The sequence below is a fragment of the Perognathus longimembris genome, chromosome 2 (genome assembly GCF_023159225.1).
Source record: "Perognathus longimembris pacificus isolate PPM17 chromosome 2, ASM2315922v1, whole genome shotgun sequence".
Lineage (NCBI taxonomy): Eukaryota > Metazoa > Chordata > Mammalia > Rodentia > Heteromyidae > Perognathus > Perognathus longimembris.
This window is the reverse complement of record NC_063162.1, coordinates 113,514,827-113,534,011: the sequence shown is the minus strand read 5'-3', so window position 1 is coordinate 113,534,011 and position 19,185 is coordinate 113,514,827. Positions and strand designations below refer to the sequence as shown.

The 19,185-nt window shown below is 40.2% G+C and overlaps 1 protein-coding gene across 1 annotated transcript; it reads left to right on the top strand.

The window, feature by feature from the left end:
- The first annotated feature begins 4,747 nt into the window (after positions 1-4,747).
- On the top strand, positions 4,748-17,716 carry Sri (sorcin). Its single transcript, XM_048339965.1, has 8 exons — positions 4,748-4,851; positions 5,717-5,800; positions 7,901-7,970; positions 13,078-13,121; positions 13,858-14,005; positions 14,245-14,358; positions 15,548-15,606; positions 17,504-17,716. Exons 1-8 carry the CDS (start codon positions 4,801-4,803, stop codon positions 17,528-17,530), a joined length of 597 nt encoding a protein of 198 aa, XP_048195922.1. The 5' UTR covers positions 4,748-4,800; the 3' UTR covers positions 17,531-17,716.
- Positions 17,717-19,185: the final 1,469 nt, after the last annotated feature.

The following is a 19,185-nucleotide window of genomic DNA, read 5'->3' as shown; positions in this document are numbered from 1 at the left end:
TTGTTCTTCTGCTGGAAAGCACTGAGAGCTTTAGCGCACTATCAGGGAAAAGTATAGATAAGCAAGAACTTCAATAGAAATAAGGAAGAACCTCTTCAGTAGGAATAAAAACATGGGAACATTTGCTATAGTGCTTATACCAACAACTTCTGCTTTAACAACTAAGTTATTTTGTTCATCCTGGCCAGTCCAGTCAAGTAAAGCAAAGTTGCTTTCTCTGAGATCCAAGGACTAACTAGATGATGGTGTTCCTATATACTATCCAACAGGGTAGCCACTAACCCCTGGCTACATAAAGTTAATTAAAGAAAAGCTTCAGCCCACTATTTCACATGCTCAGTAGCATTTGTGAGTAGTTACTGGATGGCACAGATGTAGAATGTTTCCATTATGACAGAAATTCCTATGAAATAGCTGTGATTGATGGCTTACTGTCATGTACAAAGTGCCAGGATGGTAATAAAGACATTATATGCAAGCACAGACACATCAATGGTGGATGTTTTCCTATTCTTTGAAAATAACCATGTGTTTAGAGAATTACTTGAGCTATTTCCTGGGCAATAAGAGAAATATACTGTATTTTCTTCACAAATTAATATTCTCCTCTTCACACTCTCTTCCCAACAATCTTTAAAAAATGAGATTGTAGTATGTTATTATCCTATTAGGAGACCTGAGTTTCTCTCAAATGCAGAAGTCTTTAAATCATAAATTGCTACATACCCAGATCATTACTAGAAGAAATTTGAGACCGTAACCTGGCCAGTGTAGCATTCATTTCTTCCTGATGCCTCAGCCTTGTGAGTGACTCAACTTCAGGAAGTGATAAAATGCCTGCTGTTATTCAGCTACACAGTTATCTTTCACCATCCATCTGAATACGGAAGTTCCACCAGGATGTTACATGAAATGTTAATGTTAACTTTTTCCAATGGACCAAGAATTGTATGTTGCCTTTTTTCTCAAAATCTATAGAGAAAGATTTAGACGGGTGTGTCAGGAAAGAGCATGACATTTTTTTGTGCTATTCAGCTTTCTACTGCTGTGACAAATCACTGGAAATAAACAATGTATGAGGAGGAGAAATTTATTTTGGTCCAAGGTTACAGAGGTTTCAGTTCACTGTAGGTTAGCTCTGTGGAATTATGGCCTGGGAAGAGGAAGAACATTACCCTGGGAAGTGCCTGGTAGAACAAAACTATTTGCATTATAGCAGCCAGGAAGCAAAAGGGGAGAAGAGGTCAGGGTTCCTAACCACTGCAAAGGTGTGTCTGTCTCCAAATGATTCATTTTCTTTTCACTAAACTCCTCTCCTGAAGACCAAGCTTTCAACACATGCTCTTAGGCAAGCATTGAGAAATCTATAACATAACAATCTGCATGACGTAAATTCAGATAATGTCACAGCTTTCATGGGGAAAGCTCATATAGTTACATCTATCTTAGTTCAACCTAGCTTAGTTCAATCTAGTTTAGTTCAATCTATCTTGGACTAGCCATTCCCTTCTCCCTGGCTCAGGTGTTTTGTTTGCTTGTTGGTTTATGTTTTGTTTTCTAAACCTATAAAACAGTAAGATTGGTAGTAGGTGATCACTTAGGCTTCTGTGTATCTGATGACTAACTAAATGACGATGATCTAGTCCTATTGATAGAATTGATATAGTCTCCTCCCCAAACCATATTGCTGCCACAAGCTTTTAGCATGGCAGTATGGTTGTATCTTTGTGCTTAGCCTGTTTCTAAGACTTAGTAAATTATTAGGACAAATAGCACATTACAATCTTAATTACTTTCATTACAATCTTAATTACTAATATCGATTCCCAGATTACACATTACACTTAATACAAAAATTAAGGCAGGCTTTGTCATTTTGCATGCCTCTGACTACCACTTTATAAGGTGATACAAAAAAGGCTGGGCATCACAGTTTTCCTCTTGATCATCTTACTGGTCAGTGAGGAAAACTCTGAAGTAGCCACATAGAATCTCACCCTGCCTGGGAAGGAAACCTTTCCCCAAGGTGGATGACTCAGTCACCACTAGCCATAAGCTTTTTCTTAAAGGCTATAAATCATTTTTCTACAGTGAGTCATAGCCAGCATCCTGGAAGTGGTTTACAAGGTACTGCCCAAGAGTCAAATCTGGCCTACCTTTGTTTTTGTACATCTGGAAATTAATAATACATTTATACCTCAAATGGTTTGGAAAAAAATAAGTTTCATCACATGAAAATTATGTGAATCAAATGTTGTCTCCATAAATAATGTTGTACTGAATTATAGCCATACCACTTACACCACCAGATACTTGCTGGAGTTGAATAGTTGCTATGGAAAAGGTAAGATCTAAAACGTTTCCTTCTCCAGATACAAAGTTGCTGGAGAAGAGACACTGGAGCCAGAGGGCCTGGCTGAGGTAGCTCAGCTCTAAGTATCTTATTTGGAATGTCTTTCCTGGAGTCCTCTACCTCTCAAACTGTTCAACAGCACCTGTCTCAAGGGGTTTTTATGAGGATGAAGCAAATTATTAAAATGTTTGACTAGACATATTGACTAATATACATGAATTTGTCCTTACCACTTTCCACATTTTAAAAGTAGCTATAATTTAACAATTTGCTAGCAACAGTTGTTAGGAATTTCATTACACATGCCACTAAAATGCAATTCTTTAGTGAGAGGAAGTAGTAAAATGTCTAAAGACTGGAATAAAAATTACCTAGTTCTACTTTAGTTGTAGATATTTTATTTGCTGAATGTGTCTTTAAGATTTGAGCTTTGAAAGAGCTTGTACCCAGTCTTGAGTTAGTTGACTGAAGCTTCAAAACAAAGGGAGAGGGACTCAAAATGTTTTGCCTATCTTTGAGAATTTCCATGCTGTTTGAAAACAATTCAACTTCCCGAATCAAACACAAACTTCCATAAATGGGAAGAATTATATATATGCATATATATTCCATTGTCTATAGATCTGTATCTGTAATATAGATATAAATCGATAAATATATATCACATGTCCTTTGCCCTTTCAACCATTGATGGCACCCAGGCAGATGCCGTAGCTTAGCTATTGTGGCTACTGTACTGCTGTGATTGAGAGGGTTTTTTAGGTGCTGATTTTGTGTTCTGACTTGTGTTCCTTAAGGCAAAATATATTATACACATACATGGAAATATCACAGCAACCCCCCCCCCATTATACATTAATATGTACTAATAAAAATTAGGCATAAAAAAACAAAGAGAGTAGACACAAAAAGCAAAGCCATGTATTTTCTATGAGACAATAAGGACTGTTAGAATTGTCTTATTTGGGACTTTCACTTTTGAGATTATATATTCAAAAAGATGATTTGAGAGGGAATAAAGGAATACAAGCCTGATAAGAACACAGCATAGAAGGTTAGAAACTTGACACCTTGCTAACAAGTACAGTACCTCACATCCTGGGCAGGTGCAATAATTGTTTTTAAACGCTTGACTACTCCTTTGGACATTTCTCGACAACGTCCATAGTAAATATCATGACTCTTGCTTAGTAACACATTGCTTAAAAGGTTAAAATGTGAAAGGGGGGGGGAGACAAAACGTAACAGCAAGCAAATTGATGATTGAAGTTGCCTAAAACTAAACCCCAAATCTCATGCCTTACTTCAGATTGGTTAACTGGGTGAAAACTTAGTGAAACATAGAAAAGCATATTTCTAAATAACTCAGAATAAGAACCCATCTTCACCATTCTTGGCCTATTCTCTCTTAGTTTGCCCTTAACTTTTCTTATATTAAAGATAGCTGAGTGGGGGAAAAGGGGCGGGGGCAGAGGAAATGGGAGGAAGGGGAGGGAAAGGAGGAAAAACTAGCAGAGCAACTTTGGAGAAAGCGATTATGATTTTGCTGGACTCGTGCAGAAAGTTCAAACAATTCAGCTTCCTAAGACCGATGCCTGGGCTGGGGATATGGCCTAGTGGCAAGAGTGCTTGCCTCATATACATGAGGCCCTAGGTTCGATTCCCCAGCACCACATATACAGAAAATGGCCAGAAGTGGCTCAAGTGGCAGAGTGCTAGCCTTGAGCAAGAAGAAGCCAGGGACAGTGCTCAGGCCCTGAGTCCAAGCCCCAGGACTGGCAAAAAAAAAAAAAAAAAAGAACGATGCCTGGATCAGATCCGGGTGAGGCTTCCCTGCCAATTGAGTTATACTCAATTTATCCAGGGAAGGTATGATTCCCTGACGAGAAGGACACCATTCAAAGAAAAGTGCAATCGGAAGCCCAATGCCCTCCACACAGTTCCAGGAGCTTTTTAAGTGTTAAATGCATTAAACGTTTAATGTTTCCTTCCCCCACCGGCACCTAAATGCTGCTAATGTATCCATCCTTTCCCCTACAATTCTGCACTATGCCCCTCGTGGGTCCGCCCAGTTCCAGTTACCCTCAGATAACAAATGTGCTGGAAAATAACCAAATGGGAAGAACTAGAGGGAAAGTCCTCAGTCGCCGTGTGATTGTTGGAATGCGCCATTATGTTCACAGGGAGGGACGTTCCTTGTGTGGGTTGCGTAGCAGGTTGTGGGTCACCCGAGGACCTTGGATTATGCGCATCCTTGGCAGGGAGAGTGCAAGAATTCTGGAGCACGGGCCATGGGTGGGCAGCTGTGGGTGTCCGGGGTACGCGGGGCGCGGCGGGCGAGCGTGTCCCCCGCAGAGCATGGTGGTGCGCTCGGGGGCGGCCCCAGGACGGGCGGGCCGGGGAGGCCGGGTGCTCTGGGAGCGCTGGGCGGCGGCACAGTCTGCACCATGGCGTACCCGGGGCACCCTGGCGCCGGCGGCGGGTACTACCCAGGCGGGGTAAGTGCTGCCCGCGCGGGCGTGCCACAAAGTGCCACCTTGGGGTGAAGGGAGGGCGCCCAGAGGCCAATTTGGGCGCTCTGCAGCGGGCGAGGAGGAGGCCCCGCCGGGGCAGATCCCCGGCCCCGCTGCTCCCCGCGCGCTCACCCCCGGACCCTGGGCCGCGGAACTGTCCCTCGCGGGTGGCCACGCGGGACCAGAGCACGGGTGGCCGGAGACCCGAGAACCCTCCCCACCCCTGTGACCCGGAAACACGGCAGGAAATTGTGCGAGTTGGGTATTGGTTTCCTCCCAAAGCAACACCAGCCATTTTGATTAAGAACGGTTCTGAGGTCTAACTTACACCTTTTTAAAGCAAACGAAGCAAGAGGGGGAACCAGGGAGACACCCCAGGCTGCGATCCCGGGAAGCATGCGCCCTGCCCGGAGTTGGGGATGCGCGGAGTCCCGGGGCCCCGGGCTCCCTCCTCCTCGCCGGGCCACACCTGTCAGCGCGGAGCCCACCCTGGCCTCGCCTGGCATCCCACTCGCTTCCACGAACACCCTGAAAGCCAGTGGCCTAGCTTCCGCGCCCCTGCCTGTAGCCTGCACATTGTAGAGTTTTTTGTTGTGGTTGTTGTTGTTGTTTTAAAGCGCGTGCTTGACTAATGTTAGGGTGACGCCTTACTTTGGTTCAAGTCTCCAGCTTGGAAGTTAGGAAGGAGCGAGCCTGGAGTAAGGGGATGGGGTGCGGCAGTTAGGTGGGAGGCGTGGTGGGGTGGGAGGTGTGGAAGGACTGTGCAAAGTTTGCCTTGGCACTGAAGCCCTGGTTGCTGAAAGGCGAAGTGGGTGGTGGGAATGATGGGTTTGTGTTTCCTCTTTCACAGTACGGAGGGGCTCCCGGAGGGCCGGCGTTTCCCGGACAGACTCAGGATCCGCTGTATGGTTACTTCGCTGCTGTTGCTGGACAGGTGGGGCTTTTCCTTGTAATAGTCAACAACTGTCGCTTCAGTGCATTAGCGTCTGATGTGGTGGCACTAAAAATTAAAACACACACACACAAAACCAAACTGAATCTGGAAATGAATCATGTACCTGAGAGTGCATATGGGAGAATTACGATTCTGAGAGTTTTTTTGTGTTTGTTTTTATTTATTCTGAATATTCACAAGAAATGAGGAAATATTTTTTTACCTCGTACTTAGAATAAAGCAGAGCATTTCCGAATTAGACTTTTGGGTGAACTCATGTAAGGTTAAACAGCATTGTGGATATCCTGTGAAGATCTATAAGATGGAAAGATGTCTTTAAAAATGAATCGTCAGGCTGGGAATATGGCCTAGTGGCAAGAATGCTTGTCTCTCCTATTTATGAAGCCCAGGGTTCTATTCCCCAGCACCAAATATACAAAAAAACAGCCAGAAGTGGCGCTGTGGCTCAAGTGGCAGAGTGCTAGCCTTGAGCAAAAAGAAGCCAGGGACAGTGCTCAGGCCCTGAGTCCAAGCAGCGCTGTGGCTCAAGTGGCAGAGTGCTAGCCTCGAGCAAAAAGAAGCCAGGGACAGTGCTCAGGCCCTGAGTCCAAGCCCCAGGAATGGCAAAAAAAAAATCGTCAGGGCACAGAGTAGTTTCCTGAGAAGAAACTCCACAAGCCCCCATTTGTCTACTTAAATACCTATATTAATAATTATATAGCCAGGTCCTAATGGTACTTTAAGTTGAACTTGTTACAAAGTATGTGTGGTAAATAAAACAAAAACAACAAAAGAGCATCTTCTTCTGAATAAGAGTTCACTGTCAGCATCAGAAGTTAATCTGTGAGCAGTTTTACTTTAGTGGATAAAATGCTCACTCCAGGTTAGCTCCGCTCTTTGTAGCTGTTGTGGCTTGTTGACCCAGAGAAGGAATTGAGGTATACTCCCCAAGTCCCATTTCTCTCCATTCACAACTTGTAAGACAGGTGTGGGTTTTCTTTAGGGAGGATGGTTGCCTAACTCACAAGGTCACTGTAATAATTATACTGTTGCCATAACAGGACTATCGAGAGGGGGTATTTGTTTTTGCTAGTTTAATCTTGTTTAATTCAAAAACTCAAACTAATGAAATAATTTGAACAACTGTAGAATATTATGAATGGAAACCAAAGGCCTTCTAAGGAATACAGCTTCGAGAATTTGAATGGAAAATTGAGTCTAAAGCTGGAAGATTTTCCCTTTGGTATCTGCTTAATCTGTTATTGATCTGTATCTTTGAAACCACAAGAAACAGCACACCTCAAGAGTAGCATTCTTAGATTGCCAGGGCCCCCAGCATGTAAGTGATTCTACCTGCTTAGCTTTCAGCAGCCCTGGCCTATCTTCCATGCATTCATCGTCTTTCAGATTATTAGCCTGGCTCCTTGTTTATAATTTACAGTACTCCTTGACTTGAGGATTTGGGTATTTCATTTTTAAACTCTTTTACAATTATTCTAGTTCTGATCTAATTTGACCAGTAAACAGGTACTGGAAATCTAACTTTTACCTTCCACATGTACCTGTGGAATTTATTTACTAATTTCTCCTGTGTACCCTTCTCCCTTCTGGGATGAGGAAAATAACTTAAGGACCCCATAAATTATTAAACACTGGTGGCCTGTGCTTGTAGTCCTAAGTACTTAGAAGGCTGAGGTCTGTGTATCATGGTTCAAAGCCAGCTCAGACAGGAAAATCTGTAAGACTCTTACCTCCAATTATCCAGCAGAAAAGCTGGAAGGGGAATTGTGGCTAAAAGGACAGTGCACTAGTCTTGAGCAAAACAGGAAAGGACTTGAGTTCAAGTCCCAATACAAACAAAGCAAGATCTCGCTAAATAGTTTTTAATTTTTAAAATGCTTACTATTAATAGTTTTCTAGAGGCTTAGAAGGAGAGAACACTGGTTGCCAAGTTGCTCACTTTTGGAAGGCATTCCTCACATAAAATATCTTCATGCACAATGACACTTCTGCTCATCACTTCTGGGTGGAATACTAAAATACACTGAGAGAACCTGAAAGTAACATGACAGTGATTCATCTCTCTGTCTCTTTTGAAAGGATGGACAGATAGATGCTGATGAGTTGCAGAGATGTCTAACCCAGTCAGGCATTGCTGGAGGATACAAACGTAAGTTGACCACTCCTCAAGTTTCTCTAAGATTACTTAATCTTCGCATCTCAGCTGCTGCATGGGATTATAGCATTGCAAGGAACAGCTTTTCTGAACAGCTTTTTCATCCACTGTGAGAATTTCAGAAGCTAAATTAGGCTGCTATTTTAAATGTCTATTTAAAAAGAATTCTTAACAAATCAGCCCCCACTACCTGGCTAGGTTAGTAGATCTCTTAGATTTGGGCCCCAAGTATCTGAGATCATTCAAACAAATCAGGTTGGGTCTCCTTCACAGAACACAGGTGTCACTAGTGACTGGAGCTAACATTTACTGCTGACAGGTTGCCAGAGCTTACTCCACCCGAAACCTAGTTGCACTTAGTATTTTGAATGGTCAGTTCAGTCCTTCTGGTCTGTGACCTCGGGCTGTGCTTCTGGCAGTATGAGTGTTTGCCATGACATCCCTCACATCTCTCCTGTCCTCTTCCTACTTCAGAACATTTTTTTTTCAGGCTGAAGAGGAACTGCTCTTTCTCCTTCCTGAACTCTCACTTGTCTTTCTCCTCTCCTGATTCCTTGTACTATATCAGCTGCTCTGTAATTCAGTGCTTTCCCCCACCCTCTTTCCTTTTGAACTGTCTGCCCGAGGCAGCAAATAAATATTGTGACGATGCCTCATTCTCACTGCAGGCTCATCACCCTACATACATAGCCATGATAGATTTCTAGGCTCAATACTAGTATAGTAGCTCAAACTCATAACCTGCCCATTTCTTTGCCAGTTGATAATTGAGTCAGACCATGAGACAAATGCCTCAGTTTGATAACAATCTGTGAGCTAAAATCAAACTAGAATTCACATTCAAGTATTTCATAGTGACATTTTTGACTGTGTGACCTGGAGCATTTTCTAGATTGCCGTCTGAGCTATTTATGTTCCTGTTTGTATCACCCCTTGTTTTCAGGGTGACTTGGTATCCTGTTACTATTTCCTGATTGGAAGAGTTAATACAAAAGAGAAGAATCATTTGAATTTGTGTCATTTAATCTTGTCCTAAATTTAAAAAAAAACTACTCTGTAGGGGAAATGTAGTATAGGTAATTGGATTTAAATTGTTCATTGTTAACCTCAGCAGCTCAGGTGGGGAACAGGAAGGTACAACATCAGGGTTTACCAAGGGGAGGTGCCACACAGTGATTTATTATTTATACTTTCAGTAGAAGAGGTGCAGCAGGTTAAAAATAAGTAAATTTCATCAACAAAATGGATAGTATATTTAGAGTGTAGTCATTTAAAGAATTTTAGAATTCTGCATGCATTGATAACCTTGGATCAGTGTATTAAAAAAAGACATTTCCTGAGACACAAGGGATATATGATTTCATTGATTTGTTTAATGTCCACTGCTGGCTGTAATAAACCACCCTGCTCATGTGCTGCTGGATTTTCATTATACAGAAATTATACAGCCATTGGTCTTTTAAACCCAGCTTTCAAACAGAAATATACAGACCCAAAGTGAGTGGGCAGATGGGATAAGCACATAACGAGGGCTTATTAGGTGTCTGTTCACCTAATGCTTTGGAAAACTCATGGTCCTATAACCTTGTTTGTATTTTGACTTAAAACTATTCATTACTTTTAAGTATCCATAAAAACCAGAAGATCTTAATTTTTTAAAGTAATACATTCTTCCTCAGCTTATATGAAAAAGATATGCATCTAAACTACAGGGGTATGTCCAGTTCCCTGCACATGGAATAGGAATTCTGTCTCATCTCCCCATCATTCCATCCATCCAAACAGTCAGTGCACTTTCATGGACATTTGCAAGGTGCTGGGTCTGCAGTCACACACAATACCAGTTGGATATTTTGAAAAGCACTGAGAAAAGTACAGTGGCTGTGGGATTAGTCACATACCCCATATTGGAGTTTTCCTGCAGAACTGATACCTGGATGAAGGAGAAGTGAAATTCCAGGAGAAATGGTGCTGGCCAGAAAGTGGGGTGGAAGGAGGGGATTCCAGATAGTCCAAATAGTACCTATATGCCCAGAGAGAGCATGCTTTTGTCATGAAAGTGAGAAATTCCAGATGAGATACAATGACTGAGAAATGGTGAGGAGTAAGCCTAGCTGAACCAAGAAAACAATTGAATGATCTATGTGCCAAGTGAGCTGTTTGACCTTTCTACTGATGTGTACTAGATAGCCTTATAAGGTTTTTATAGAGAATACATGCCACACCTGGCTGTAAAGTCTAAATTGACAATGTTGACTTAAAGTCCTTTCCTTTAAACTCCTTGAAAGGAAATAAGGCTTCATTCTGAGTGAAACATGAGTGACCAAAGCACAAGAGCATGGGCTCAAGTTACCCTAAATGCTACCTTCCACTGTGGAAGAAGTAACAGCACCTTGTGTTGCCACAGAACAAGAGAAAATCATAGATCAACATATTTACCAGTTCCTTTGATAAGGGTGTCCAGTAAATGGACTACAGCAAAGCAGAGAACTCTTTTCTATACAGTTTAGACATTATAGAACCAGGTGCCAGTGGCTCACACTTTGTAATCCTAGCTACTCAGGTGGCTGAAACATGAGAATCATGGTTCAAAGCCAGCCTGGGCAGGAAATCTGTGAGACTTTTAACCACCAGAAAAAAGGAAGTGGTGCTGAGGCTTAAGTAGTAGAGCTCTAGCCTTGAGCTGAAGCACTCAAGGACAGCACCCAGGCCCAAAGTTCAAGCCCCATGACTGACAAAAAAAAAAAAAGACATTATAGATTCTTGCCAGAGTTAATGGAGACTAGAATTCTGCTAAGGCTACTGATACATTCCTGATGATATATCAGTTGAGAAAATATTAGCTCAGATGCCAAAATCAAGGTAATTGATTCTGATCTAAGAGTTCAAGATAGTTCTGGCTGGTGACCTACAACATTCCATCGCTCCACAAGTACAGTACCCAGTCAGCCAAGGCCAAGCAGTCTGCAGGATCTTCAGTATAGCTACAGATTCTTCAGGGAACTTCAGTTCACGGGAGTTCAGCAAAACCAAATCAGAGCTATTTGTTGGAAGCCTCATGCAGTCATACAGGTTAGAGAAATGCTAATTTAACCAAGGAAGTAATCATGGAACCAGAAATGGATCCAATAGCTATTTCGCAGGTGATTGGATTTCAAGGAGAAGGTATTAGGTATGCTCTTAGATGTCTAGTTTGGGCAACTACTAAATAGATAGTAGTGCCATTCATGAACTTGGAGACAGAGAAGCTGTTTGCTTCATGGCCCTTCAAAATCTTGGTGTAAGCCAAAAACAATCATTTTTTCCTGTGGTTGTCAAGCTGTCCAGAGCTATAGTTCTTAAATGATAATAGCATCAACAGCACCCAGCAAAACTAAGATTGCCGGGCCCTGCCCTAGATTTTCTCCTTCAGCAGGTCTGTGATGAGACCTGAGAATGTTCCTCTAACAGATTTCCACATGATGTTTGTCCCAGTTGACTATCACAAACTTGGATCCTCAGGCTAACCTGACAACCTTGTTAAACTTTACATTCTGACATCATTAGTCTTGGCTGAAAGTGCAATTCTGTTATGCTCCCAGGTGAAATCCTAGGACAGTAATGCTAGAATCACACTTTAAATAGAATGGTAGTCTAGGCTTGGCTGTTCATTGGGTTCCTATGAGAGGCTTTTACAACAACAAACAACAAAAACGTACTGGTACCTGGGTCCCAAATTCTGAGATCCTGATTTAATGATTTAATAATTCTGTGATTTTGCTAAGAATAAGATTGAGTATCACTGTTTTAGATTAGAAAGCCTTCATACCTCCACACAATTGAAAAGTAAGAATGAAGATTTGGTGCTATTTTCTCAAAATGTAGAAAAGTACTGCCACCTTCACTCACTTCAGAGGATTGTATGTGTGGGTCAAAGAGAATGAGGGACCAATATAGAAATAGTTGGTGGGCCTTTTTTTTGGAAAATGGATATGCTAATCATAGTGATTCATTGGATGTAGGCAACCCATACTTTGGAAGCCTGAAGAAAGTACGATAATAAACATTTTTGAGTTGTGTTCTTATTTCAATTTGCTGAGGGGAAAGGGAAAGTGAAGTCAGAAGGAACCGTAAGCAATATTAGTTCTGTTAAACCTGAAGAATTTGTACTTGCTTTTCCCATTTGATACTTTTTACTGCTGTTTTATAATCCACTTCCACTTTTGCAGTATAAATTATGTGCACAGGGCTCTGTTTTTTTTTTTTTTTTTTTTTTTTGCCAGTCCTGGGCCTTGGACTCAGGGCCTGAGCACTGTCCTGGGCTTCTTCCCGCTCAAGGCTAGCACTCTGCCACTTGAGCCACAGCGCCGCTTCTGGCCGTTTTCTGTATATGTGGTGCTGGGGAATCGAACCTAGGGCCTCGTGTATCCGAGGCAGGCACTCTTGCTGCTAGGCTATATCCCCAGCCCTGTTTTTTTTCTTAATACTTAGATTGTCAATAAACTTCTCATTGGATGTATTTCAGTTTGGCTTTGGCCTAAGTGAATTGTTAAACTGTCCTCAGAACTCTTTCAAGTTATGGGCAAACTAAAAAGACCCCTGAACCAGGCTTACCCGCACTGGTCACTGAGTTATACTCCAGAGGCTTCTTTACATGCAGATCTGACAGATTACTCACCTGATTTCATATAAGAAAGGAGGTTACTGTTCAGTACCTGATGTTAAAGGGAAAATATAGAAAAAAATTATTAAAAACCAAAAATACCAAAACCAATTGCTTATTGATATTTATTAGCAGTAACAAAGCAACCCCAGGTTCCCACCCACTGTGGTGAGTATAATACATCATAAGTACAAAGGCAGGAAAATATTAGAAGTTTTCTATACAGTACTTTAAAAAATATTTCTTTTAAAAGTATGAAAATGAGACAGGTTCTAGAAGATACCCTTTTCTCTAAAAACTTACTTGGAAGCTCCATATAAAAGCTATCCCCACATAAACTGAGAAATGTGTTTTAAAAAGTGGATGAACAATCATATTCTTCATTATTTTGAGTGAATCCTATGTAATGTAAGATTTTGAAATTGTACTTATATGTGTGTATTCTTCTGTGCTTAACAGCTTTTAACCTGGAGACGTGTCGGCTGATGGTTTCAATGCTGGATGTATCCTTTATCTTGACTGTTTTTTATCTAGAGTATGTTTTCTTGCTTTCCTAAAGGAATTCATCCCCAAATTAATATCCAATAAACATAAGACAGAAAAAAATCCTTGTGAAATAGCCTTTAGGGTGTAATTTAGTGGGACTAAGAAGGCAGTTTAGGAATGTTAGTTGCTCGAGAAAACACAAAGCACCAAAGTAGAACAATTACATGAGAGACAAATGCGCCAAGAAAACCTTAAGGGAAAAAAAAAACAAAACTGATTACTCTACACAATTTGTCCTTGAATTTTTTGTGATGGGATGTCCATCACATCCAATTGTTGGACTCAGGTTAGCTATTGCTGACCCTGCAATGCCTTTCATCCCAGCTAAAACTTCCCAAAAGCAAGGTCATTGGCTCTAGAAGAGGTGAACAAAGGAATGTTAGAAGCCAGAGTGACTCAAGAATAGATGAGTAAACATTCATGCAGCCATTTCTGGTAGCAACAGTGCTTTTCACATGTGGCTCACAATGCAATATTACAGCAATCACACCATTTAATTTCTCTGTTTCCCACAGTGAAAAATGAGAACTCGGAGTATTTTCTGCAGAAGTACTTCTCATTATATCTTTTATCCTTCATCTTTTTATTTTGTCATACCAAGAAGAATGTACAGTAACTTGGTAAGCCATTTTAGCATTTAATCATTGTAAAATGTTGCAAAACAGGAAGTTATGATCCTTGATTACAGTTCAGAGAGATCGGTCTGGCACGATGGGGTTCAATGAATTTAAAGAACTCTGGGCTGTACTGAATGGCTGGAGGCAACATTTCATCAGTTTTGACAGCGATAGGAGTGGCACAGTGGATCCCCAAGAACTGCAGAAGGCTCTGACAACAATGGGTGTGTATGGGCAACTTGAACCTCCCATTAACTGGTAGAAGTAGATTTGGTTGTTTTCTTTGAATGTGGTAGTTTAAGACAGTGTCATATTTCTTAGAATTTGTGTCTGTTCATAACTGAAAGGACTTTGCAATCTTAAAATCAAGTCTTTTGCCTGAGCATTTTTGTATTGTTTTCTAGCAACTCAATGTTTTTTCTTTTTTTGTTTGTTCTTTCTGGGTGGTTTTTATGTCTTTCAGGATTTAGGTTGAGTCCCCAAACTGTGAATTCAGTAGCAAAACGATACAGCACCAGTGGAAAGATCACCTTTGATGACTACATCGCCTGCTGCGTCAAACTGAGGGCTCTCACAGGTATGTTCCATGGAGCGGCTCATCTTACTACTTGCAGCAAAGATCGTTTTCATGAATGAGATTTCATTTTTCAGGACTTCTGAACTTTGATTCTCCCAGCTTTTTTTTTTTTTTTTTTTTGCTTTAATAGATGCTTCCCTTGACTTTTGACCTTGCTATTAAGCATGTCTAGAATAGTAATTGTATTTTTCAGAACTTTTTTAGATGGTGATTTGCCACTAAAATAATCTTAAGAATTTTTTTGAAATATTTAAAAATATAACAAATGTATGCTTTTTCTTTATTTCCCTACCCCACCCCCTCCTCTCTCATTCTGTGTGTGTGTCTATCTTTCTCTTTGGTGCTAGGAACCAAACCCAAGGCCTCACACATGCTAGGCAATCACTGTGCCACTGTGCTTCATCTCCAGTCCTAACATGTGCTTTTCTGAGTAGGATTATGAGGGATTACTCTTTAAAATGTGATAAGTTGGGAAAGAGTGGAAAAGAATAAAATTAAAGCAAACCTTTTTTTTGTAGGCAGTGTTGAAATGGGTAGGATATTTGATCATAGCCCATTTACCATATTAAGGACTTTATCCTTTTCCTATTATATATATAAATGTAAATATATATAAATATAAATTTATATTTATATATAAATTTATATATATTTATAAATGTAAATATATATATATATTTAAGGTATTTGGAATCCTTTTTTTTCTTTTTGGCCATTCCTGGAGCTTGGACTCAGGGCCTGAGCACTGTCCCTTGCTTCTTTTTGCTCAAGGCTAGGACTCTGCCATTTGAGCTATATTGCCACTTCTGGCCGTTTTCTATATATGTGGTGCTCGGGAATCGAACCCAGGGCTTCATGTACACGAGGCAAGCACTCTTGCCACTAGGCCATATTCCCAGCCCCAAATCCTATTTTTCATCAAAATTGCATAATGATCTTGGAAGTTTCCATAGCTCATAGTGACTTTGGGATATGTTATATTTCCCAGCTCCACAGTGAAGGGTACAACTGTCCACTTTCAGCCTATTTTGTCTGTTTGTTGATTACTAAATATTTTCAAACCCACATAATTATGTTTTCTTTGGTCTCTTACATTGACTGGTTGTATGACATTGATGTTTGAACCCCAAAACACTTTTATAAAAGCTGTTCACAGAGAAGAACAATATGTTTTATTATTGTTTTGCAGATAGCTTTCGAAGACGGGATAGTGGTCAACAAGGTGTTGTGAATTTCTCATATGATGATGTAAGTCTCAGTAAATTAAGAGCTAAGTTGAGGGTATGAAATATACAAACTGGGTATCCCCTTGGAAGTTTGCTGTCAAGAAGATCTTAAAGATTTGAAAGAGAAGTCATGAATTAACTGATCAAGAGTGACCATACAAATTTAGTAATTTTATTTCCTATTAGTCTTTTCAGTAGGTTAGACCACTGCTTGATTTGCATTAAAAGACCTGAATCCAATGCTCAGCCTTTTGGATCCATTAGCTGCATAGTGAGCAGGATGTTGTTATAATAATGCCTTTTTCACTGGGCTGCTGGAACAGGTCAGAAAAGTTCCCTGTGAGCCATGTTGGTATTGTGTCTGCTTCTGCTTTCTCTAAATAAACCCCATTTTAGTCATTGATAAGTATCTTTAAAAACTCAAAACTGTATTTCCCATGCCTATGTTCATTGAGAACATAAAGCAGCTACCAACTATCACAAATTAAAATAACTTACTTGCTGAGGACAAAGGCTGGGTTTTGTCCTGAGAAGGTTGCATAAGAGATTTCTAAATGTCCTGAACTTTAGTTTCTTTTTTTCTAAAATACGGATAATTGGCTAATGATCTTGAGCTCAGGAATTACTACAAGAAGTGCATAAGGCCTTACTGGCATTGGAGAATAAAAGAGAAAATTTATAGGATGCAAAGATATTTTGCTATGTGTTTAGAAAGGAAAAGAACTGGGGCTGGGAATATAGCCTAGTGGCAAGGGTGCTTGCCTCATATACATGAAGCCCTGGGTTCCATTCCTCAGCACCACATATATAGAAAAGGCCAGAAGTGGTGCTGTGGCTCAAGTGGCAGAGTGCTAGCCTTGAGCAAAAAGAAGCAAGGAACAGTGCTCAGGCCCTGAGTTCAAGGCCCAGGACTGGCAAAAGAAAAAAAAAAAAGGAAAAGAAAAGAACTTTTTTTAAACTGGTCCTGCAGCTTGAACTCAGGGGCTAGGTGCTCTCCCTGAGCTTCTTTTGCCCAAGGCTAGCATTGACACTTGAGCCATAGCTCTACTTCAGGTTTTTGTTTCTGTTTTGGCAATTTATTGGAGTTTAGAGTCTTTATGAACTTTCCTGCCCAGCCTGGCTTTGAATCATGATCCTCAGATCTCAGCCTCCTGAGTAGCTAGGATTACAGGCATGAGCCACTAGTGAGGGAAACATTTACTAGCAAATACTGAGCTCCTAACAGGTTTCTGAGTCAGTAGAGAAGAGTCAACTGTTCACGTACATATGTATATATTAGGTTTTACGTTAACAGAGCAAAATTTAAATGACTGGGGTTATTTACATGTATTCCTTTAAAACACTGGGTTAAAACTGCAGTTTGGCAGTTCCTATATAATATGGCAGGGTGTTGTTAACCAATTATTTGAGAGGAAGGACTTTTGACCATCACTATTTCTAGGCTTAAAATTGAAGACTGAAGAAACTATTTATTAAAGTAATATCTCCTTTAAAATGTGTGAAACTGGCCAGTTACTGGTGGCTCATGCCTGTTTTCCTAGGTACTCAGGAGACTAAGATCAAAAGACAGAGATTCAAAGCTAGCCTGGACAGAGACTCTTACCTCCAATTAACCAGAAAAAAGCCAGAAGTAGAGCTGTGGCTCAAGTGGTAGAGCACCAGCCTTGTGCAAAAAAGCCAAGTGAGAGCATGAGATCCTAAGTTCAAGCCCCAATACTGGCACCACAGCACAAAACACATTTTTTAAAAAGTGAGAAACCCATTTTCATTAGACTTTTTGTCATCAAATGACTCTTTCTATTGATATCTTATAAATCTGTTTGGGGTGGGGGGAAGTGGTTGTAACCTACCATTCCAAATTAGAGAGCCAGATAAATGTTCTAAGATCTAGAGGTAACACTGACTTCTCTGTTTTCCAGTTCATTCAGTGTGTCATGACGGTGTAAATCAAGCCCGAGGGACTCCAGAGGAACATAAGCAACATTCCAGCTTGAGTTTGCCTTTGCTTACTCTGCCTTCTTACATTGCCACTTTCCCCGGACAGCTTTTGTATTGATTTATTACAGTATGCACAACTGAAGCCTTGTTTTTAGTTAATAATAAATAGATAATAAATTCTCTGGGTATTTTAAGACTATAAGATCAAGTCTTTTAAACTAATTGGAACTTCGTGAAGCTATTATCAACCATGCCTTATATTCCTGCTTCAGCCTCTTTTAAAATTACCTTTGCAAAATGTTTAATGCATATTATATATTTTTCATTGTGAGATATAGAAACCTTTTGATCAGACTGTTTATAACTATTACCTTTCCTCACCTACAAGATTATGATTGCAAGTTTTATGTGTAGAGTATCTGACAATTGTTCCACTGGGATGCAAAAAGCAAGCAAATGCCAAACATGATCAGTATAGAAATTTAGTAGAAATTTGACCACAGAATAAAATTTACACTTACTCATAAATTTAAACTTACGTATGGCCACATACAGTGGGAGATGCCTATAATCCCAGCAGTTGGTTTCTAAAGCAGGAGGGTTATGAGTTCAAGACCAGCATGGGGTACATAGTGCACTGAGAAAAAAAAAGACATACTTTGATAGCCTTAAGACTGGACAGAGAATGTTGAAACAAATTTATTTTCTACCTGTTCAAAAACTGTTGGTAACTAGCATAGCAAATCTATCACCAAGTCCTTCTTTGTTTCCAATCAAACTCTGTTTATAAGTCTTGTAAGTTAGAAACACACAAGAGGAAGTGAAAATATTTAAATGTTTTTTGTTTTGCTGTTTGTTTGTGCTGGTCCTGGGGCTTGAACTCAGGGCCTGGACAGTGTACTTAAGGTTTATTTTTACTCAAGGCTGGTATTCTACCCCTTGCACCATAACTCCTCTTCTGGTTTTTGCTGTTTAATTGGAAATAAGAGTCTCATGGAATTCCTGCCCCGCTGGCATGGAATCCACAATCGTCTGATATCAATTTCCTGAGAAGCTGGGATTACAAGCATAACATGCCAGTGTCTTAACTGGTTATTTTGACTAGCAAGATTTTATTTTATACTAATCTTCTACTCTGTGTGCTTCCATTTTCAAATCAGAAGATGTGTTCATTTAAAAATACTGATACATGCATTTCAAAATGGATGCACATGTTCGTGCTTTTAAACACACAGCAGAAGGACTGGAATACAGGTTGCAGATGTGGATCTTGCCATCCCTGAGGATGGGGGCATTGGTTCATTTTATTTCTTTCTATTGTTTTTCCAAATAGTCTCTAATAAGTAGAATTTTTTTTTAAAAAAAGATTTCAAGATCCAGATTCGATGCTGGCTGTGCCTCTTTTCCTGTGTTTTAAAAAAAACAACTCACTCTTACAATAAAATAAAAATTAAAAAAAAAAAACAACTCAGCTCACTCATCTTTGAGAAGAAGAGCAAACTTCCAGCCACCTGTTAGGATAGTTCTAAATATCTGTTAGTATAAAGAGCACCAACAATATTTCTGTTCCTTAGGTCTAAAGCTGGCCTTGCTTGTTCTTTTTGTTATGAGAGTTTAACAGATTAAAAAAATGACATCATCAATTTTCTCCTTGCCATGTTTT